The sequence below is a fragment of the Prinia subflava genome, chromosome Z (assembly GCF_021018805.1).
Source record: "Prinia subflava isolate CZ2003 ecotype Zambia chromosome Z, Cam_Psub_1.2, whole genome shotgun sequence".
Classification (NCBI taxonomy): domain Eukaryota; kingdom Metazoa; phylum Chordata; class Aves; order Passeriformes; family Cisticolidae; genus Prinia; species Prinia subflava.
In genome coordinates this window covers 3,763,189-3,786,418 of record NC_086283.1, presented here as the reverse complement: position 1 = coordinate 3,786,418, position 23,230 = coordinate 3,763,189, and the positions used below count along the sequence as shown (strand labels likewise).

At 38.7% G+C, this 23,230-nt stretch overlaps 1 protein-coding gene across 2 annotated transcripts in view; it reads right to left on the bottom strand.

The window, feature by feature from the left end:
* Positions 1-217: 217 nt before the first annotated feature.
* LOC134564110 (F-box/WD repeat-containing protein 7) overlaps positions 218-23,230 on the bottom strand; it is a 177,495-nt gene continuing 154,482 nt past the window's right edge. For both annotated transcript variants that reach the window (XM_063422750.1, XM_063422751.1), the window contains 8 exons: positions 20,239-20,373; positions 15,915-16,038; positions 13,915-14,051; positions 12,147-12,260; positions 8,873-9,054; positions 7,583-7,808; positions 3,307-3,517; positions 218-2,250 (listed from right to left, as the gene is read on the bottom strand). In XM_063422750.1, coding sequence (XP_063278820.1) covers positions 1,982-2,250; positions 3,307-3,517; positions 7,583-7,808; positions 8,873-9,054; positions 12,147-12,260; positions 13,915-14,051; positions 15,915-16,038; positions 20,239-20,373 — 1,398 coding nt within the window. In that variant the 3' untranslated portion in view covers positions 218-1,981. The remainder of the gene's footprint in view (positions 2,251-3,306; positions 3,518-7,582; positions 7,809-8,872; positions 9,055-12,146; positions 12,261-13,914; positions 14,052-15,914; positions 16,039-20,238; positions 20,374-23,230) is intronic.

Here is a 23,230-nt window from a genome sequence, read left to right as displayed (position 1 = left end):
TGTCTTTCCTGCATGTTTGTCCAGACCCACGTGACAAGTCCTACATGGCAACTGAAGGAGAGGACACTCACACACCTGTTTGTGGAAGGGTTATATAAAAAGTCCCAAGACATATTTTAGCATCTACCAGTAAGATGAGCAACTTGACCTGCTTTACCCCTCATGGGATATATAACTTTAAATTAATAACTAGAAAATAAAAAATAAAGAGACATACTAACATGAAAAAACACATTTTATTGCACTTAAGTTATAAGAAAATAAAATTTCTAGGTGAATCAAACCATAGACACAATCCCTTTAAAGGTTGTTTTCCTCCATCATGTCAGGTTGTTACATAACTAAAATTAACCAACTGGAATCTGATTGTTTTAAATCAGACTATAAATAAAACAAAAACAAAAACAAAAAAGGAGGAATAAAGATCGCCTAGGATACAGTGTTAAACCACTTTCACAGTTCAGCTCGAGTTGTGGCTCTTGGAGAATGAGGCAAACCATTTGACTCTCTTTTCTCATTTTGTTTGCTTGTGACATCTTTACAAAAACTTAAGTTTTTGCTCTGTCAGTTCCTCCCAGCAATAACTGTAACAGTTGTTTTTTTCTCAAATACTGTAAAACACTAAGACTGACCAGCAACTTTATTTTAATTTTTGTATTTTATAATATTTTTTAAAAATTTTGTCAGTTTTTTTTAATGTATGTTCATTCCATTCACCACAGCCCTCACAAAGAAAAATTTCCCCACAGAACAGGCTGCAATAGCTTTGTTCCAAGGAATGTGTTTTAATTTTTGCCCAGAAAAAAGAAAATAAGCTTTGCACACACACTCAATTCTTTATTTGCAGGCAAACTTCACTCTTAATTGTCTGAAACTCTTCCACTCTCAGCCTCTTAGAGGCACAGTTGGCTCAAGTTTCAGTGGCAAAAAGTCTTTTTCTGTAACCAAACTAGAGCAAATTTGGAATTCAGTCTGGGACTAAAACGTCACAGCAGAAAAAAAAATAAAAAAAAATAATTTGCTTTTCTTTCTTTCATTTAGCAGCATAAATAAGTTTGGCCACTGGGAATACAGTACAGGGGTGGGACAACAATCCCATAATTGAAGACCTACTTCTAGCACCAGCATTGCGAATTAAATCCATCAGAGGACTCTCAAAACCCAGGACAACTTGCCACCTCAGAGCAACTTATGTGTTGAAGAGTGTAGATGGAAGCAACAGTAAATAGATTAAACAGAGGCTAATACTGTGATTGACATTGGCAATGGTTGGCAAAAAAAAAAAAAAGAAGAATAAAGAAAAAAAAGAAAAAGCTCTGATAAAACTGTACAAAATAATTCACAGTAATATTTTAGCTTTTCCATACTAGGAATGGACTCTTTGTTTTTGTTTGTTTTTCTCATTGCAGATGCTCTCTTAATTTTTGAAAGTCAACCAGTGACTGCTCGTGGAGGTTGGAAGGGACCTTGGAGAGGGTCCAGTCCAACCCCCTGCTCAGAGCGGGGCTAAGGGACAGCGCGTTGCTCGGAGGGGCTGCCGGGACCCAGGGGTGCACGAGCAGGCTCACCTGTGCAGCTTATTTCAAGATCTTTGTGGTAAAATAACTTGTTAACAAGAACTGTAACATTTTTTTTTTTCACTCCAAATTGCTCAAGGAGCATTTGGAGGAAAGTAAAGAAATTAATTGCACCTGGTTTCATTTCTAAAGTTGGATTTTTGCAAAGCTGCCCCGGTCAAAAGTGTAGCCTTTTTATGTGACGAGACAGCAAAAGCCTCTCTTGTCAGTTATAGTTTGTCATCTTTGTTTTCTCCTTCGTAGTCTGTAGGTCTTTAGGATCTGTTGCCCCAAGGCAACATCCTGCACCACCAAGGACAAGGGATTTTTTTCTTTTTTCTTTTTTTTCTTTTTTCTTTTTTTTTCAGGGGGGAGGGAAAGGAGAACATCGTCTACATGTTTGGACAAATTCATCTTTCTGCCCTTCACTTCATATCGACGTCAAAGTCCAACACCAGCAGCTTTGTTTCCTCAGTCCCGTTGCGGCTCCCGACTGCACACACCAGCTTTGTGTTAGAAGCTCTGATTCGCCACACGACGCCGCCACTTCCCCCACTCTCCAATGTGACTAGATTTCGGATAAATTCACCCGTTTTCAAGTCCCAAAGTTTTACAGTCCCATCATCTGAGCTGGTAATTACAAAGTTCTTGTTGAACTGTAAACAGGTCACAGCACTCTGATGCTTGTTGGGACCTGTAAGAGTAAATAAAACGTTTCTGTTTGTAATTAATTAGAAAGCAATGTCAGACAGTGCTGCATCTAGAATAAACACCTTGCTATTTGCATACAGCTCTTTCCATCTATTAGAACTATTAGAGAACTATCTGTTACAGCTCCTGGGTTTGTACATTAAAAGGTACAGAAGCCTTGCCACGCTTTCAAAAAGTGAAGGCAGCTATAAAAAAATCCCCCAGTATTTTCTTCTTTGTTTCAGTGATCTCGTTGTGCTGTGTATCAGCAGTTGGGCAAATGTGCACTTGGACATGCATGAAAATTAACTTAACCATCCACAATGAGGTGACTGCTGTAAGAGTTTGTCTCCAAGTCCCTTTGAAGTGTTATTATGAGATTACTCCATCAGTAAATACTGACAGTTATATGCAGGCATATAAATATATATGTTAAAGCAGCAGTTTGCTTTACAGGGAAATTAAAGTTTCTGCTCCAGCCAGCACTGCTGCATATGATATATGAGAATGATATAAGACCTTTTTTATGGGGAGAAACACAACCATACGTTTGTGTGCATGATGCTGGAGTGGCAACTGTCAACATGGAGAAAAAAAAAATCTTTCTTCTTACTGAAATAAAGAAAACATCTTCCACTTGCATCTCTTGATTTATTGCAACAGACAGTGTACTTTGCCTCCTGATCCTCCCGATCCAATTAAACTGTAGGCTTTGAAACATTCAAGTGACCCCTAAATAAATACATTGACTGTCTATTTTGAGATGTAATTTCCTACATATTTCTGTGGCTTATTAGGATAATATACCCATAGCAAATTGCTATCAGTCCAGACCATCTGCCTTTCATAATAGGCAAGTGATTTGAATAGATTAGATTAAATACATTTTGTTCTTCTAGTTTAGAAAAAGATCATACAGCTGTCATCAGAAAAATATTTAAGTTTTAAGTGGTCAGTACTTGTTTCTTTCTACGTGATTATTTTCAAGTTCTTTTAAGTAGAATCTGCAGCACAGGTCACCGTAGGCTGCTTGATTTACATGAAGGTAGTTTAAACTTACCTTGCAATGTCTGTAAACATTGTCCTGTTTTAATGTCCCAGATTTTGACTGTAGAATCAGCATTCCCAGACACAAGTATATTGTCCTTGAGTTCCATTCCACTTGTGAGTGACTGGTGGCCTGTTAGAGTGTGAATGCAGTTGCCTGTCTCCACATCCCAAACTCGGATGGAAGTGTCAAGAGATCCACTCACCACATGGATACCATCAAACTACAAGAAAGGTAAATCTATTACAAAACTTATAAAACAATTATATTAGGACCTTACAAAGAAGGCAATTAAGCATTTAATTCACTAAATGCAAAGTTAGATACTATATATATTCAGAAACTGCAGTACAAAGTAAGAACTCAGTAGAGATGGCCACGTTTGATACCACTGCAGGTGCTTAATGGTCAGTGCAATTTTCTGTTGAAGTTGACGTGGGCTCTTGAGGAACATGGTTTGAAAAGAGACTCTGAGCCACTGAAATGCAATACATTCCTTTAAACACGGCAGATACTGACTACCCTGCAGTGTGCAACAGTAAGAGAAAGTACTTTTCCTAAAGGAGATGTTAAAAAGGCAATCTTGTTTTTACAAGTCAGAGGGACTTAAACAACAGGACAACAACAACATTAATCCAGAATCATCTACACAAAAGTCACAACATAAGAAAACAAAAGGAAATGTAATTGAAAAATGTGGAATTTAGCTATTTTGTAACCCTAATGTGTGCACTAAGGAAGTGTAACTTTCTAGTCACTGTAGGGAAAGCATACAGGATAAGTTATGAGATTCTTTTGACCACGAGGACTGACCATGTAGAGAATAGAAAGGTGGAAAATAACTTGAGCTATAGTGACAATGACATAAGAGTCCAGAATTCTCAAAAAAGGGAAAAAGCAGTAGAATAAAACCAGTGGGCTTCAAGAAGGAATACTCTAAAAACCAGACACTTCCTTCCCATAAGGATTGTATGTATCTGTTCTCTGAGGGGAAGAAGAGTTCAGGACAGTTGGCACATTCTTAAAGATGCAAACTATCCTGTGTGAAAGAAAGATAGGAAGTATTGTAAATTACTGAGACCCACTTGGCTAAACCACAAGGAGTTGTACAAAACGTAGAAACTAGATCAATAGATGTGTATAAAAGAGTACACTGGGACAAAACCAGAAAGGCAGAGCACAACACAAGATAAAATTAGCAAGAGCCATTTCACTATTGTGTAAAAAAGTCCCAGCCGAAAACATAACAAAACAAAAACATCACACCAAGAGGAAGGCCAAAAAACCCCTCATTTATCCTCAGTGGGAAGGAAACACTGATTGAGGCCAGCTATTTAACTTCTTTTTGTCTCAGTCCTCAGCCATGTGAGCGTAGGCTCACAGCACTAATGCCAGTGACAAATGAGTCCAAGCTTTTGCTAGAATGGGGAACAAAATCACATAAGGCAAACTGGTTTAAGACAGTCTCAGAGACATCTGCTGCTATCTTTGAGAACCCATAGAAGACAGACAAGTTTCAGATGGCAAATACAAATCTTTCCTTTATTGAAGGAGATGATGGGATAGTGGAATTAAGGATCAATCAGCCTAACTTCAATTTCCACAAGCAACTTTTAAGCCCTTAGTAATTTGGTAAGTAGCAGCAAATACAGATTTCTGGGAAAACCATCTTAACCAGTATAATTTTTTTTCCATGATGGAGGAAAAAGCCGTGTGAAACAGCAAATGTCTTGGTTGTATTTTAACAGAGAGGTAGACAAATTTGAGGGAGGGATACTATGACTTTGTTCAGATTACTATAAGATACCAGAAAGAGTTTCAGAGAGTTCTGGCATTTACTGTTTTCATTAGGATTTGAGTGACATTTGAAACAGTAAAACTGACCAAAGGCAAAGAATGTAGAAGTCAAGTGAAAAGTGTGAAGATCTGAACCTGGCGTGGAGTGAATGAAGGTACAGGTGCAGCCTGGGAGAAGGAAGGCTGGACAGGAATCTTGGTTACATTTATGACAATCTGGCACTACTTGTCCATATGGACTGACAGGTACCTGATAAGGCAAGCAACAAACCCAGTTAAGGGAACTCGACTATCTGGGGCTGCTGCTTTTTGTAAGACCCACAGAAAATGAGTATCTTAGATCTCTGCAGTCAGACACGGGTGGGCATGGCACCTAGATTCAAAAGAATGGAGAGTGACTGGCACACAGACTGCTTATCTGCTGTACGCACTGCATTTCTGGTGAAAATACACTAAAAAAGACCCTCTGTTATCTGAATGGAAGCCATAAAAAACCCTTTTCACTTCTAGCAAGCATTGATAAGATTTTGACTGGACCCTCTTTTGGGTCACCTGCTTTCAACAGAGGATGGGAAATAATCTGACTTCAGATGAAAAGACAAGGATTTCCAAGTAGCCCAACAGACTTGGGAACACTAGAGAGTATTTTTCTATTCTACAAAGAACTAAATCTGATAGATATAACATATTTTGAACTATTTTCCCCCTTTCCTACAAGGTAATTATATTCCCTTGTTCATAAGATATTCAGAAAGAAATGTTTAAGGCTGGGTATCAAGAGAAATTGATGGTGCTGCAGTAAAACAGACAATGGTTTGGATCAGTGATGATCCATGATCATCCAGGATCCATGAACCTGGAGAATCTGTGGGTTACTGCGAAGGCAGGTAAGAAAGAGTAAGAAAATTCAGCATGGTTAGTGGTCTTCAACTGCTGCATAAGAATCTCTGGAAAATATTAGGTCTGCACATGGGGAAATAGCGAGACATAGTAGAACCTGCCATGGAGGGCTGGCTTTTTCCATCTGATTATTCTATTTATGGGACTTCTGTTGTTTGGGGCTACTTCAGGCTGAAGGGCAGGAGCCACCAGGCAGTTTTAAAGAATCTTTCTGTTCCAGACCTGTAAGAACCTGTAGCCTCCAGCCTGCCCTCCCCGACCCCCTTCCCACTTGTTTCAGAACATATCAATGTGTAACACAACCCAGTTATTTGATCCATTATTACTACAGTATCAGAGCAAGACATAAATATTCTTAAGCCAAAACAGGAGCCAGTGGTGAAGATAAGTTAGAATAACATCTGTTCCCAAACTGCCCCACCACACAAAGAAAATCCTCAGAACATTTTTGAGAGGTAGGTAGGTAGTACAGCATTTTTAAATTGCTTGCTGCTTGTCTAGAAAACGCTTCTCAGCTTATGAATATAAGTGAAGGGCTGGAGTTTTTGATAAATTTTGCTACATGTTTTTGGGAAAGGAAACCAATTAGGAACTTTGTTCATATTTTATGTATTATGGGGAGATATGAAATACTTTATGAAAAATGTCTCTAGCACTGAGCTTCGCTTTCTGAGTCACAAACCACAGCAGTTACAGGCTGAATACCATTTCCCAATTTTGAACTGTCTTTGTTGATTTCTTTTTCAAGTCCTGCCAGATTGTGGTGTGAACAGGCACAAGCATGAAATTAATTTCTTTTGCCTTTCAATGCCTGGAAGTGATGCTTTGACTGTATGAATGAACAAGATGATGTTTTGGGTTTGTAAAGGTAAGAACACCCAAGACATGAGGTCTGTGTGTATCTTTGCCAGCTTTGTGGGTAACTAGTAGGCAATAAAGAGATGCCACAAAGCAGCACCATAATAACCCGCACCTACATTAACACATTGCTGTTGAAATGCCTCACGCATATATCTGGCCTATACTGAGAGAAGACGAAGTAGAAAGCTAGAGATTTACATAGGATCATTAAAATTTTAGGTTCAGCCTTACTGTGAATTATAGTTTTAAACTGGAAGATGGGGCTAGAAAATGAGGATAAACAGATCTCCATAAATCAGAACATTAATCCAGTAGGGGTTTTGGCACACTGTCAATTGCTGTATCCTCTGATTTATTTAAAACAGTATGTTTGGAATTTCTTGAGGAAAGCAAAAACATAGCTCCAAAATACCTGCAAGATTTGAAAAAAAAAAAAATCTCAACCAAACAACCCATCAATCCCCAAAACAACATAACTTGCTGGTATAGAGATTTGGGCTTTACTGTACTGGGTCCTTTTAAAAAAATGCTACTGTAAAAAAAAAATTCAGTTTCTAAATTAGGACAAATTAGTGTAACAAAATAGAAGAGGGGTTTATCACAGATGCCTCTGCGTTCTTGTAGTCTGTATAATTCTGTACTACATACCCACAACTTAATAAACAAAATGAAATAAACTGACTTTAAATGTTACTTAAGGAAACTAAAGCAGCAGATAAAAATCACATACCTGTAACGAGTAGACTCTGTTAGTATGCCCTTGCAGTGTGTGCAGACAGGTCTCTGTCTCTGGATCCCACACTTTGACCATAAAATCATATGCACCACTTACAACCCTTCTGCCATCATATTGAACGCACCGAACTGCAGCGACGTGGCCCATCAGAACGTGCAAGCACTGGCCCGTCTCTATGTCCCAGACTCGCAGCGTAGCGTCTCGAGACCCACTGACCACCCTGCAGCAACGAGAAAACCCCCCGGTTCTGAGCACTGCACGTGAAGGTTCTGCAGCAGTCAAACCTGGCTACAAAGGACTTCTGAGTTTGAATTGGGGACATTAGATAGAGTTGGTGCACCAGCCACCAAAGTTCTGGCTTGGTGTGACGTTTTCCTGGGGTCTCAAATGACTGGAGTGTTCTTCTTTCTCACTCTACTCACCTCCTCACATCTGTCTATTTGATATAAATAGCAATTAGTATTTAAAAAGGCACTTCATTCCTGAACAGCAAAACAGTGCCATGAGAAATTCTGTGGACTGTTGTATTTACCCATGAAAGCTTAGGAACATAGTGAGCTCCAGCCAGTGCTACAGGCATTCTGTTTTAATAACTAAGTTGACTAATTATAAAAAATAAAACAAAGATCTTTAGAAATTTCACTTTTAGTAAAGTAACAATTATTCTGCTTGATTTTTTTTTCAGTTTATACTTCTATAAGGTTTTTTAGGCAATAATAGAAATTAGATGGGATGAACATTAATGGAATTTATATAGGAAAACCTCATCATTCTTCAAAAAAGAAGAAATGCAATCAAACAATCTCTCTGTCAACAGCTCCATACCACAGCCAAGTAACAGAGCTCTGCCAATGTTTGTTGAATCAAGATATGGTTTAGTACTGCAAAAATTATGTTCTAATCAGTTAAAATTTAAATAAAATACTTAGTATTAAGTAACAATACTTAGAAGGTTCTTGGTAAAATGAGTAAAGTTTGTAGCATTGACAAAAGAAGAAATTATTCAGCGTGGGAGACTGGATCATGGTGTAACAAAGAATTAGCTTTGAAATAACACAGACTGTGACTTTTTGAAGTACATGACTCAATTTTGAATTCCTCATTTAATATTCTTATGCTTCTGCTCCTATTAATCATCTCCTCCTTCGTGCTGGGTTATGTTTTGCCTGGTTTGTGTTTCACTCGGTGCTGGATGAGGTCCCCAAGTTTCAGGAGCATTTTCTGTGAGCACAAGCATGCGAATGCTGGGCCAGGCTGTGGCTGCAGCTCTGCACAAAGCCTCACCTTTTCTCATGGAGGTGCATGCAGCGCACGGTGGAGGTGTGTCCATACAAGGTGTGGATGCATTCCCCGGTCTCGGCATTCCAGACTTTCAACGTTCTGTCTGTAGAGCCACTGATGATGATATTATCCCTCATCTGTGATGACCACACTCCGCCCGTGTGCCCAACCAGTGTTCTCAAACACTGAAAAGAAACATTTTCCTTAGTTACCCTTTTGACACAGGGGAATGGAAACTTTAAGAAAAAGCAATCTTGGAGGTAAGAGTTGGCTCTCATAGCAAGAGCCAGAAGACCCCTGGTGACTTCTTTCTGATTGAACAAAAAAATCCCCTTTTTAAAAAAATTCATCAAGTTTCTCTCTCAGTTGTTGGTACTTCAACTGTAAGGATTTTTTCTTGTAATCCTTCCCTTGACAAACTAAGCTGTCTTTCCAAATTTCTCAATACAAGGACATGTTTTGCAGCCTTGAGTCATTTTCCTGGCATTTTTCTGAGTCACTGCAAGATTTCCAATAGCTTTTTGAAGTGTATTAGAAGTGGAGAGAACACACACTTGGTAGTTTTACCACCGATCTATAAACCATATATTTTTGTTGTATTTTTTTGTTTGTTTATCCAAAAAACACCATACTCTGTAAACCACAGCTACAGCATCACTCCTGCAAAACCATGTTTCAGACCTTTTTCCGACTTCACTGTTGCCCAGGAGAGAATCCCACACTACGTAAGGACAGCCTCCCTTCTCTGATCCCAAATGTATGACATGATTTCTCACCATGTACAGACAGTGTTTGCTCACGCCTTCTTCTATAAAACCCCTGTCGGCCCAGAACAATGGATTGTCTCTGTCTTCCAGCTTGTTTTCCCCACAAGTAATGACTATATATGCTTTCCCACCAGGCAGCAATAAATGCTAATTAGCACAGACAACGAAAGATCCTTGCAAGGCTCCTCTAGAAAGATACTCCATGAAGATTCTGCATTTACTTTAACAACATGATCTCTATAATCACCCATTTTCTAACCCATTTAAATATGTGCCATGTTGATTTTTGCATTATTCTATTTCTTTCAGTTCTGTCATGGGGATGGAGTCTTTCAGAGCACAGAGCCATCTACTTCTGCATCATTATTTTTATCAGTCAAACCTGTAACTGCACGAGAAAAGAGGTCAAAGTAGTTTGAGGATCTCTTTTTTTGTAATCTAATGCTAAGTGGCATTAATTGCCTTGGCCTTCCTTTAACTGTTAGCTGACTCCTCTTGACGCAGTCCAGTATTTTTTATCTGAGATAGTGTATCCTAAATACCCAGTCTTTTGGTTTACTCCATTTAGAAATTGATGCATTTTGGCTTTCTAACTGTCCTGTCCTGGATCTTCTCCTTGTGATCATACCTATTGAAAATGCACTGATTTTAAGCCAAAGGTTACTTTAGGGAAAAAAGATCAAATACACATTATCTGAATCAACTCTAATAAGAAAAAACATAACTTTGGTAGTTAGCACAAGTTTCTGCTGAAATATTCTATTATCATTGCATGCTGTATTTCCATCAAATGAATTTTCTTCCAAGGTATTTTTTCTGCATCAGTGACAGTATAGTAATTCCTGTTGTTAATATCCTGTTCGTCCTAGCATCCTTGAAAATGGTTTGCTTTTCTGTTGTGCATAAATTTCCTGTTCTTTAACAATTTTTAACTGCAATTTTTAACTGCAATTTTTCTTCTGCAATTACTGGCTCCTGGCTTAATACATGGCTATCTAATCCATCTTTTTCACTTCATAGCTGGTGTTCATTTCTACAGTTCTCTTTTTTTCTTATTTTGTCCAATGTACTCATATTTTAAGAAATCATTCTGTTAAAGCAGTAGGAACACAGAATCCTTATTTTGGGCTTACATCTGTCAAGGGAATTATTTAGTCATGTTCATTTGCACAAACCAACCTTTAGGGTTTCTTTATCTTATTTATTCTTCAGCATCAGTAAGCATGAGAGCTGATATAGTATGCTTCCATCTTTCAGACACAATTTCTGGCTCTCTGGTTTGGGGTTAAATGGCCACACTAGGTTTTGCAATTATTTTCAAGAAATTACTCAACAGTAATTGTTAAGTCATGCCACTGTGCTTAATTTGATATATTCCAGGGAATGTTTTGCTTTTGGGAGTGTGGTATGTACAAAGAAAGTATTTTTCATTTGTGTTTAGGTTGCCCTTTTCAATTAAAACAGATGTAAATTTCATGATGGGATCCTTCATTAGACAGTTTGTTGTAGGGAAGCCAACAGCAGCAGGGTGAGGCTGCCTATGGCTCTTAATTTTATTCTTACCCACAGTAGGATTAACAATCCCTTCAAGGATCTTCCGGGCATGCAATGACAAATGCTGAATACATTCAGCTTCCACATTATGAAGTGGATACCTTTTACATCTTAAACATGTTATCCTCAGCAGCTGTCCTCTTCTTATCTATACCATTAAAACCAAGCTAAGTGCACACAATACCAGTCTAAAAGGAAAAAGTACTGTTTCCACAAGGCCTTTTCTACATCCTTGGTCAGTCTGTCACATCAAAAAAAACCCCAAAACCTGTGAGCTAAGTAGCTGTGTTGTTCTAACATGACTGAAATGCTCAGTACTGTCTTTTTGATTGCACATATTGTTTTGCTCCTCTAAGCCAGAATTAAATTATTGAAGCTTATTAAATTCCTGCCTGAGCTGGATCTAATTTAATAGGAAATATTTAAACCTAAAGCAAGTTAATTTTTTTTTTGTGGCTCAGCACTATAGTAGCTTAGAAAGAAAAACAAACTGTATTTGAAATCTGAGCCAGTAAAATGAACACTCCAATGCAAAAACTTGAAAACAATAGCAAGAATGCTAGAAGACAACTAGGAAAAGGAGATCCAGAGGGGTAAATGCAGCCTAAGTTAAGCTTTAAGGAAGATAAAGTAATGTTCCTGTCCAAATTCTTTAAACTCCATGTCACAAACGACTCCACAAGAATAGAGCAGAATTGCCAAGAGAACAAGGATATATGCCAGTGGTAACATGAGGAGCATTGCAATTTCCCATCAAGGTGACTTTTTTGAACTGGAGGAGTTTCTGTGTGGGAAAAGGCAACCTGCGTGTTTATCTGTTACATCTTCCAATTCCTGCCCCGGAGGCACCAAAGGCCACCCTGCGGCGAGGTCTGCCAGCACAGCAGCATGTGTGCTGTGCCACTGCCCCACCTGAGGCTCACTTCCCAAGGAACCCCGCAGAGCAGCCACCTTACCTTGCCTGTCACTGCTGACCACACCTTGAGCGTGTTGTCGTCAGAGCCGCTCACGATGCGGTTCCCGCAGAACTGCAGGCATGTGATCACATGGTCATCGTGGCCCTTCAGCACCTGGCAACCAAGAACACAAAAGCAAGAGTCACAATTTAATGCAGGAGATTAGAGAGAAGCGGGAGAAACAAGGTGCTCTTTTGATTCATAAATTACAAAATGCTAGAGTTGCTTCAGTAATAATAAGGCCTCTTAGTCCCATGTGTCAAGTCTAATTTACCGCCAGCTGGGACCAAAGAAGGTGTTTCCCTCCTTCCATGGAGTGATGCTGCATTGCTTAGCAGGCACACCACGGTTACTGCAAGCCTCCTAAAAGCACTAGGAAAAACATCTAACAAAAATGGGCTGAATCAGTAACTGGTCACTGCTCTACTCCTCTGCAGCTATTCCAGCTCTTTATTTTTGAGTTACTGTTACCTTCTGTTACAATCTTGAATAAAAAGGATTGGCTGATTATTTGCTGAGTATTTGTATTTCAGTGGTCAAGGCTGTCTGCATCTATTTTTTTCCCTTACCAGCCAAGCTTTGTATTGTGTTAAATGCCGGGCAGCACCAAAGTGAAAAACTAGAAAACCATCAATTCAATTAAATACAAACAAAAGCAACAATTTCATGTGCTGGGAATGTGGACTGGAATGTTTCTTTATAGAGTTGGGATTTTCAATGCTTGATTTTGGAAAAACTGCAATTCTATATTATCTTATTGCAATACAGCAAAAAAAAATATCCGTAGTAGAATCCATAGTAGAATACATTTAATATATCCAAACATTTTTCAAGATGTTCATTGAAATGAAATGGCATTTGGATAATGCCAGAGGCTGTAATTTTAATAATAATTCCAAGATAACTTGATGTGGCATATCAAGGCAAGAAATACAGAACCGTTGCCAGAGATGTACAAAAGTCACAGCCAAATAAACAGCAGGATACAGCCATAGGTTTTCCATTGGAATTCTTTTGTTCTTATTTTGTTTTGTTGTTTTTAATCAAGAAAACAGGTAAATTGCCTTAAAACCTTAAAAAGCCATGAATATGGGTTTTCTTCACATTTGTGGCTGCTTGTTCATTATCAGGTTTGATTAGAGAGTTGCTATTTTATTTACAAAAGATTTGAAATATTGCTTCTATCTTCATATTGGAAAGGATGTAATGATAAATATATATGTCATTAAATTTTACATGTCATTAATTTTAACATTTAGAAAACCCCACAAAAATCTAAGCACAGAATGAAGTTACCGCCTTGTGCTGCTTAATTTAGAAGAATATATTTTAAAATAAAGCATGAATTGATCGCAGAACAGTTGTGGAGTATTTTTATGTTGCAACATGAGCCAGCTCTACCAATACATACATATACACTTACATATACAATATATGTGTCTGTATTTTTAAATATAAGTATTTCCAATCAAGTTTCCATGATTACCTGTCTCAAAGAGACTGGTATATTTGTAAGAATTCACAAAATTGTACAGAAATTCTTAGGAGAGCAGTGAAAGGATTCCACGGTATGAAGCATAACACATTGCCAAAATGGTGGTCAGAATATAATTTAAAGCCAGGGTAAGCTAAAACGCATATTATTTTTTTCTGTAGCAATTCACTGCTTTTTGTGCATGGGTAGTCTTGTTTGTCCAAAGGAAAGAACCCGAGCCAGGGGATGATCCTGCTTTGTTCACGGCCCTGTGCACAGAGCTCAGAACCTCACCTTGGGCGATTTCAGTTCTCCTCGCCGCCAGTTGGTATCAATCCTGTGCTGTCTGATGTAGGCGCTTTTCCACGGACTGTGTATAAAGCCTGGTTTTATTACTTTCCTCCTCTTGATATGTAATGGTTCATCAATCCCTAAAATGGAATTAAAAAAAAAAGGGGGGGGTGAGGGTAAGAGATGAGGCCACCCCACAGAAAACACCTTCCCTCCCAAACCTTTACTGTGACCCCTGACATTAAAATATGGCAGAAATGTAACAACCTCCTGCATACCAACATCTGTGTGTCAGTGACATGACCTTGCTCCTCTGTCTGTCCTTGTCAGTTCACCATAATCATTACCATAATCATTACTGAAAATCCTCTAGTTCATCATTCCTTGCTGGCAACCTCCTAGCTTGGGTTTGGATCTCCCTTTCTAAAGCAATGCAGCAGAATATTGCCTTTTACAAATGGGTATTGTCCAAAAACCTCTTTAACCACTTCTGTGCTTATTCTGGAGCAGTTCGAGAAGTCAATCTTTCTGTCTGTCGTTCTCCATGCTGGTTACCCATCTTCATTACCTTAAAGTTCACTGTGACTTCTGGTATTAGTGAGCTTTTTTTACTTTACTTTACTTTAATTACTTTCTTGATCTGAAAGGCTGAGTGCTTTTGGCATTGTCCTCTCTTAGCTGGAAATTAAGTATAGCTATGTCCTTTCTGCCTTGACACTTAAGCTTTGTTTTAGCCTTGCTACTACAGATACGGCTTTTTTTACAATTCTCTCGCCCTGCTATCCTTTCTATGCAGCTCCTCTCTCCACTGCATTTCAATACTGGCAGGAGTTTAGTCTCTTGACAGTATGTGGATTTCATTCTTCTGCCTTTAGCCCCATCTCAGCCTGCAATCTTGAATTAAGGGCTCCTTCATGTTACTGAGCAGCTCACTGGAGCTAAGCAGGCTGCAGTACTGGCCTGCTTGCCTGTGGTCTCCTGCCTGGATGTATTTATTCTGACTTGTCAGCTCACAAATATAAGCTCACTTCCCTCTCACCTTTCTCTTTTTTTCTCACTGTCCTTTTAATGCATTTTCACCAAAATTTTTAAGAGGAAAATCTTTAGAGAAGATTTAGGAGGTCAGACACCTGCTTTCCATCACAAAAGAAAACAAATTAGTTTAGGTGCCCTCAGAAATAGCCAGCTACAATTGACATTGTTATGTGTTTTGGAGCCTTTGCATCAACCCCTCACAAGTCCTTGTCTCCATACTCCAAGGCAGTCTGGACAGGGTCCAAGATGAGACTGCTCTGAGATCACATGTATGTGCTCTTCTCCCAACCCTGCCCCACTCCCTGGCCAAACAGACGCCTTGTTCCTGTAATTCTCCTTGAAAATAAAAGCTTACATTCTCCATGTGCTCAAATATGTAGCTACTTTCATGGGAGCCTTTTTTTGCCCATTCATATCAGTGCTGGAGCACCATATCTTCTGGAATTGGCATGAGCAGCATAATATCCATGCGGCTAATGGACTGTGTGTCCCTCTCCAGGCAAATCTTTCAGCACCTTCTCCCACTTCCGTGTGCCATCTCTGCCTTAATTACCCTACAAGTGATATGAAATTACAGCAGCCCTTCTACCAACCACTGAAACAGTTTTTCCTCCACACTACAAACTGCCAGGCTACACTATCATTTTTACACCTCAGCTGTTATTTCTTTTGGTTGCATTCTGAATAAATGTAATCTTCAAAAAGCAAACTCAACTGTATTCTAAAAACATGCAACTGGTATACTTTATAAATAAGATATTCAAGTCTAAACTCTGCCACTCCATGGATTATTTCTATTTCCTGCTTTCAACAGAGATACATACCATGTAGCTCAAAGCATAACTAGCACTAAATCTAAAGTCACATGAATTGCCTTTGTAAAACTTTAAGCTTATTATGTAAATGAACTGCACTTTTTATGACGGCAACACTTCAACCATTACATCCATCATTTTGCTCAGCCTTACCCTCCTCTTTGCATTTCTCTCTCCAGAGAAGATTATCTTCAGCCAGAATCCTCCAATAACGACATGTCTGGGCTGCCTGCAGAAGGTCCCTGGGTTCCAGGAATGACAGCACATATAGTGCCAGCTGTAAAAAACAAGAAGAAACTGTATTTCTGCACTGCTTTTGAAGAGGAAAGTGAAATAACTCCATTTACTATCACACATCAGGGGCTGAAATCCAGAAAATTGGAACGATAAATTATTAAACAATCTCTGAAACTTAACAGACTCCAGTTTACTCCTGTGGGCATGTAGAAATATAACAATCATCATAACTAAATCCTTACAGATCACATCACAAAATGATTCTTGCATTTGCAAGAAAATAGATGTCAGCTGAAATAATTATTACATTTTAAAAAGAATGTAAGCCACATTAAGTCATTATAAGAATTATTACCAAAGTAATTATATCTATTATTTCAGCTAACAATTGCACCAAAAGTTAAGAGAGTTGAACTATGAAGTACAGTGCTCACCACGTGAGCAAATAGGGATGTACATTGTGATAAGTAACATCACTCAGAATGCCCAAATCCAGAACAAGTAAATGCTACATTCCCCAGAGCTCAAAACCTCTCTGCAGCCGTAGGAAAGGCAGTGTAGGTATCACTCATTTTCTGATTAGAATTCTAACACACTCCTGGGTGGAGTTACAAGGAGCTTTATGGATTGGGATGCAGTAGGATCAAGACATGTAACTTTAGTACAGCTTGTTACCAAAACCATAGGGCAAATCCTAATGAGCAACAGAAAGTAAATAGAAGATGAGCCTTTCCATGTAACAAAACTAAAGTTTACTGGGAAAAACTCAAACTTTGCCTGACTGAGCTAATCCATAGAGTAACCACAATAAAGCCCCCGAAATCCCACATCTCCATGAAGCCTTAAGAGAGGCATATAAATTACAATCCGATACACAAGGATCATTACAGCTAGGATGACCAAATACAGCTTTTCTACTTGACAGCAACAATGCAACTCCTTAGTCCTGGAGAATAAGTGTAAGATGGAGGAAAGTCACAGGAAATGCACAGAGTCCCTAAAAATTCTGCAGGAAGAACAATATTGATAAACATTAATGCAGAGAACTACTAACATGCTCACACAGTGAGGTCTTTATCAGAAATTAACAGGATGCAGAAGCTGTCAAGGAAATCATATCATCCACTTCTGCTTGCCTTGTATTTTGTTTAGAACTTTCAATTTCATTTTTAGCTTTAGTTATGAGATAGATAGACAGACAGACAGACAGATAGATAGATGAACAGAATCTGCCCTTCAAAGCAGCAAAGACTGAAATTTACTGAGGAAGCCATAACTGCAGGCTGTTGACGTCAGCAGATATTTTACTTTATTTTGTGAGAAACATTTGCTTTTAGTAATCTAGACAAGCCAGTGACTGAGCAGGAAATAAAAATTCAGCACTTCACAACTGTTTGCATTTTGGCTGCACATACACCTTGTTTGCAAGTCATCACCTGCAGCTTATGGGGAGCACACAGGACTCCACATTTGAGGGACCTGTGCCTTAAATGATGTGTTAGATCCTGCAGGCACCCCAGGCCACAAACCTGAAGAACTTCTTCTCTCCTTAATGAGGGAGTCAGCATTTGGGATCTGATGTAAAGTTCTCTATTACAGGAGCAACAACTGTATGTGTCCTTTTAGACTTTCTGTCTTCATTCCTGGGAAGTGAAATTATTGAAGAAGTGTTGTTTCCTAACACACATCACACAGACCTGCATGTGACAAAACTCAAACATTACACAGACCCTTTCCATTTTTTGCTGAATGTTCCTCACTTGACAGCAGTTTCTTTAAATATTGCTTGTCCTATCTATACAGACACAGACGTTTGCTAAGCTGGTGTTAATTAAACCTATGAGCCAACTGACACTGAACCAGGTTAAATATGGGTAACATTTATTTTAGACTACATCAATCTAAATAGTCATCAATGATCAACACAGCCCGCAGCTGACTTTAGGATTAGCAGTGGATAAAAGATGACATCCTTTGTCTCAGCTCATGGATCTAGTTATAAGAAAATTTTAGGTAGCAAAGATCTGACCTTTGACTGAACTGGATTTAGGACTACTCTCTGCTGAAGTGCTAATAATACCCAATAGTAAGCAGTCCCTTCCCTTTTTCTTCACTTACGCACACAGAACCAACAATATTTTTATGGCTGATTTCAGCAAAACTCTTTATCTACTGGTTTCTCAACCTGATTTTCATAAATAAGTGATTTGAATAATTATTTCTAAGCAAGAAAACAAGAGTATTTGTTTCATATTAACTGTTTGACTGCCATTTTCTCGGGAGGAAAACAAACATTTCCATGGTTATTTGGTTTTTAAGTTATTGTCTTTCCATTGCAGACAATGGCTTTGAAGCAAAGCCCTCCTGTCCACATCATCTTCCTGTTCTGGTTTGGTAATAAAATCAGTGCACTGCATCCAACAGCACTGGAGATAACCGCAGATGTTAATGCGGAGCGACAGCCCAAGGGAGCGTGTTTTCCCAGGATGCTGGCCTCGCTAGGGAAGCCTCTGCATGGAATTACGGACCCCAGCAAGTCGCTCGTGCCCCCACAGCTCAGGGCGTCACCCCCCACTGCAGCCAGCACTTAGCAGCTGGGGACAGCCCTGCTGAGGAGATGTGGGTGAGGGAACAGCAGAGGAGATGGTGGAGTCAGCTCAGTGGCTTTTTTTAACTCGGTTAATTTTGGTGACAGTGACTCGGGGTTAGGAAGCGAAAATTATTCAGGCCAACTTCACTGGTGAAGTCAGCCTGTCATGAAGCTACACATTACAATATTCTGGTTTCAAGATGCAGGAAACTCACTAGAAATAAACAAATTAAACATTAGTAGTTTACAGGGGAGTGAAGAAACCTAAGTGAGGAGGTTTTACTGCTAAGTACTGTATTTTTTCTGTGAAGAAACTGCAAAAGCTGAAATTATAATATGATCTTCAGTTACAGTGTAACTAGATCACTGATAGTACTTCAATGAGTATTGCCACAAACTCATGCAAAGAGAACTGATATCTGAGTTACTGTTACCAGTTCTCTGTTAAATTTCCAGACTGAACAGATGCAGAAGTGGCATATTTCTCTAGAAATATGGCAACCATGCAGAGATGCTGCTGAACTCTTCTCCAGTGTCCTTTCCACTCCCTGAGAAGGCTGCTGCAGGAATTACTTCTCTAAATACTAATCTCATGTCCTGTGTACTAAGTTAATACTTGCTGCATAAATTGATTCCAACCCTTAAAAATGCCAGCCGGCAAGGGAAGGCTGTGACACTTACAGACTTGAGACAACATGAAAGTGTAGTAAAGGAAAGAAGGGTTTTGTAGATGCAAGTACTCAAAAACAGGATATATGCCAGAAAAGAGTGTCAAAGAACAGAGACACGAAACACTCTTCAGGTAATAAAACCATGTCAAACATAGCAACCAAATACAAATACCAGAAAAACTTAAAAGAACTTGCTTTGCAAAGTATTAGGAACTGAGACTTAACTCCCTAAAATCAATCAAGGTGAGAAGTATTATTTCTAAGTCAACTAAAATACATTTATTCAATAACTGCAGAAAACTGGGTTTATAACACTGCATATCCACCCTTATGTTCTAGTTGTGATGACATCACAAATTACTCTTGTGTGGACAGCATTTAGTTACACACACCGAAATCTAAATCTCTTTAACCGGATACAACATGATCTGATTTTCAGTGATGGATTTACTGTAAGGAGTCCGCTTAATTACAGTTTGGCTTGATCCTTAGTAAGAAGTGCTTTTCTGGGTTAACTTTTGGTTTATTTGGTAGAGATTTTAGGGTTCCCTTTGTCTAAAATAAATTTTAAAAGAATATTAACAAAATACTCACCACTTACAGCATTAAAAATAATGCTTACACTCACAGAATAATCTGCAGAGAGATCTTACCTCCAGAGGAAATTTTTGTGTGTGTGTGCCCTAACAGAATTAGTTCCCCCCAAAAAAGCACAATTGGCCCAGTTAAGATACAGAGATATTTTTAGAGCTAATGGGAATTTTGTTTAAAGGAGTCATCTGTATTTCTAAGTATCTAAATGCTATCAAGAGATAGAGACATGTCAACCTGAAATTACAGTGGCCATGTTATGGCAGTGTTCCAAACTGTGAACCTCTAACATGAGTTTACATCACGACATTGGCACAATTAGCACAGAAGTTTTCTAAAGATGGCAGCCAATGCACTTCACAATCCAATATTATCCCATAATTCTCACCTCTTTTGGGAGCAAGGAAATGAAGTCTCTTTGAAACTGGGGCTCTATCACTTGCATCATGTGTTTTACTTGTGTTGGTTCACAACTATCAATGAGTTCATCTAAAGCAAGTAACTTCTCTGGTCCACTCCAGCTCTGCAAGGGAAGAAGAGGAAAGAAACAGTGAGCTTAGTTTAACAAACTGGTTTGGTTTATATCAGTAAGTGCCACTGCTCTGCCAGTAAGGCAAAAAGAGTTTCCTCATCTAACTATATACAAGCATATAAAAAGTCAGGAGAGAAATGCTCATGCTAATGACACAAAAATGAGGAGTTAATCAACACAAAATATTCAAAATTACTACACTAATTCATAAGCTAAGAAAGGATTTGTTATATGCACACATACAGATTGGCAATTAAATAGATAATATTATTTAATAATAATAATTGAATTAATTAAGCTTCTTTTGAAGTTGATGAAATCTACACACATGCTACAGACAACAGAGGGGTTGCAATAGAATGAACTCCTTTTCTCTGTTGTGCATTCAAGAGAGATGATGGCTTTTAACTTTCATGTTTCATCTGGTAGATCAAAATCTTGAAATAAGAGGAAAGGAAAGTAAAAAACTTTCTTGAAAAGAACATTAACTTAGTGTCTGCTTATTACTACAGTGTGTCCCTAAGTGACAATGTTGTAATTTCAGAATCCTGGCTATAAACCAATGCATATTTTGCAAGTATCAATTTACACTTGAATAAACAGGGAATTTTGATTGGTAATTTTCTTACTACACGTTTTTACTAATGGGCGCTATAAAATTTACACATTTTAATAAGGCACTCAATTGGGAGCATAGCAGATTAGGAGCAACATTTGTAGGGAAAAAAAATTAGTAACTTAATATACTGGGGCTCTAAAAGTCATGTCTTAAACTTGTCTGTGCTCATCAAAGAGCTTTGATTCGTTACGTGAAAACAATTTAAAGAAAAAAAAAATTACACAAAAACCCAACAGATACTGCTAGCTGATTTAGCAACAGAATTAGAGCACAAATAAAGCCTTAGAGAGAAAATAAGACATCGCAGGTTTTGAGAGCAGATTCACATTCCTATTCTTGAATGTCTTCTAGAGTGACATTTACAAGTAAATTAGCACATACAAATGATATTACAGTTACCGTAAGAGGCTAACTGAAACTTAAAAAAAAAGGGCAAGATACCTTACCATTTAGATTTGTGTATTAATCTGCCATGCATCTCAGGACCTTTACTACTTGTGCTCTAAATTTCTGTTCCCTGTATCTGACTCTGACAATTCACTCTGGTCTCCACAATACTACAATGTTTGTGTACTGTGCAATTTCTGCAGAACAATGAGGCAAGTGAAGAAGAAGAAGGTGGAATTTCTGAAAGTGAATGCGAAGCAGATAAACACTCAGCTTTACTCAATTTAGAAAGATCACTGCTTTGCATCTTTCTCTCTAAATAAAACATCAAAAAACTTGAAAAGTCACTACAAGTATCATTCACCCAAACGATGGCCCAGGGGACGTCCAGGTGACCCAAGTCCCTCAGGGCAGTGGAGGTGGCTCCGAGCTGCTGCATTTACAGAGCCAGCAGTCGCAGAAGCTGCGGTGGGAGCAGCTGTGCACAGCAGCTGCCTCACCCCACTGCCATGCCCCTGCCCTGCCGCAAATGTCTGCCAGGTACTGGACAGCCTACCCTAATGGAGGAGGAAGTGCCTGACCTGAGCCTTTCCACACACTGTGGGCAATTGGTAAAATGGTTTAAGCTGGCAAGGAGACATTCCTCATCCACCTGTGTGTATGCAGTGTCACTGCATACTGATGGGAGATGAGGGTTTTCATGTCTCATACACAATACCTCAGAATATTGAAAATAAACAAGACTTTCTTAGCCAAAGTTGCAGCAGTGCTGTTGTAAACAGCTTTTATTATAAATTTCTCTCAATAGAGACATTTGCATCACAGAGCAGTTCTCCATAAATCATGCACTGAAGAACTGTTTATCTCACCAACTTTCCAACTGCTGTTTGTTTCATTAACCCACAGCTTAGCTGGTGTTAGGTACAAACGTTTGCAGTCTTTAATCTCATCTGTCAGCTGTGTTTGAATTTAGGAGAATGAAAAAGTGGGAAAGTAATACTTGTGCTACTTCCTTATAATATAAATATTCAAGGTCAGTCTACTCTTAATTTGTAAGCAGCTACATTTACTAAATTTGAAGAACTCTACCTGAAGAGCATTGTTTGCTGCTGTGGCAAATGTTCCCAGCAGCTACCAACATGTTACTGATTAATAATGTCACTGTATGCTATCTTAATCTGTAACTCTCTTACACTTAGTTGGTTTTTAAAACTTAATACAGATCTGGACAGAAAAGGGGAAAGAATCAAGAATTGAACAGAGTTGCTACTGCCTAAAAGCAGAACCCTCTTTTATCTGTCTGTCATCATTAGGGGATGGGTACAGGCAGCTTCCTACGGAAGCAATCAGCTGCTACAAAATGTTGTCTCTAGGACATTGTCCCCTCAGTCTTTCACTTAAGCAAACAAACCTCTAGCTACAGTTGGTAAGGGGTCTCTGAGGGAAATGTCTGGCATGGAAAATTGGGAGGAAGCCTTGCCAGATGAACACAACTGTGCATTAATGAAGACAAGACTAGTAAATTCTGTTTCTGGGCCCTGTAGCTTGATCAATTTGCAAGAAAACTGCATGTAGCTCATTAGGCAGAAAGGATAAGGAGTAACTTTGTGGCTTTGATGAGAAACAACAGTGAACAAATTTTACAGAAGAAGTAACTACATGCCAAAGAGTTTGCAAAGTTTCAAACCTTGTAGATGGCCACAGACTTTTCAGACAGGTGGTGTCGTGACCGGACACCCTGGATTTCTACCAGGTAATTCCCTTTCAAACTGAAGATCCTTGTAAAGAACATACTATATCTTTAAAATACTTCTGCTTAATTGTCTTCTTTTGCTTTCCTTG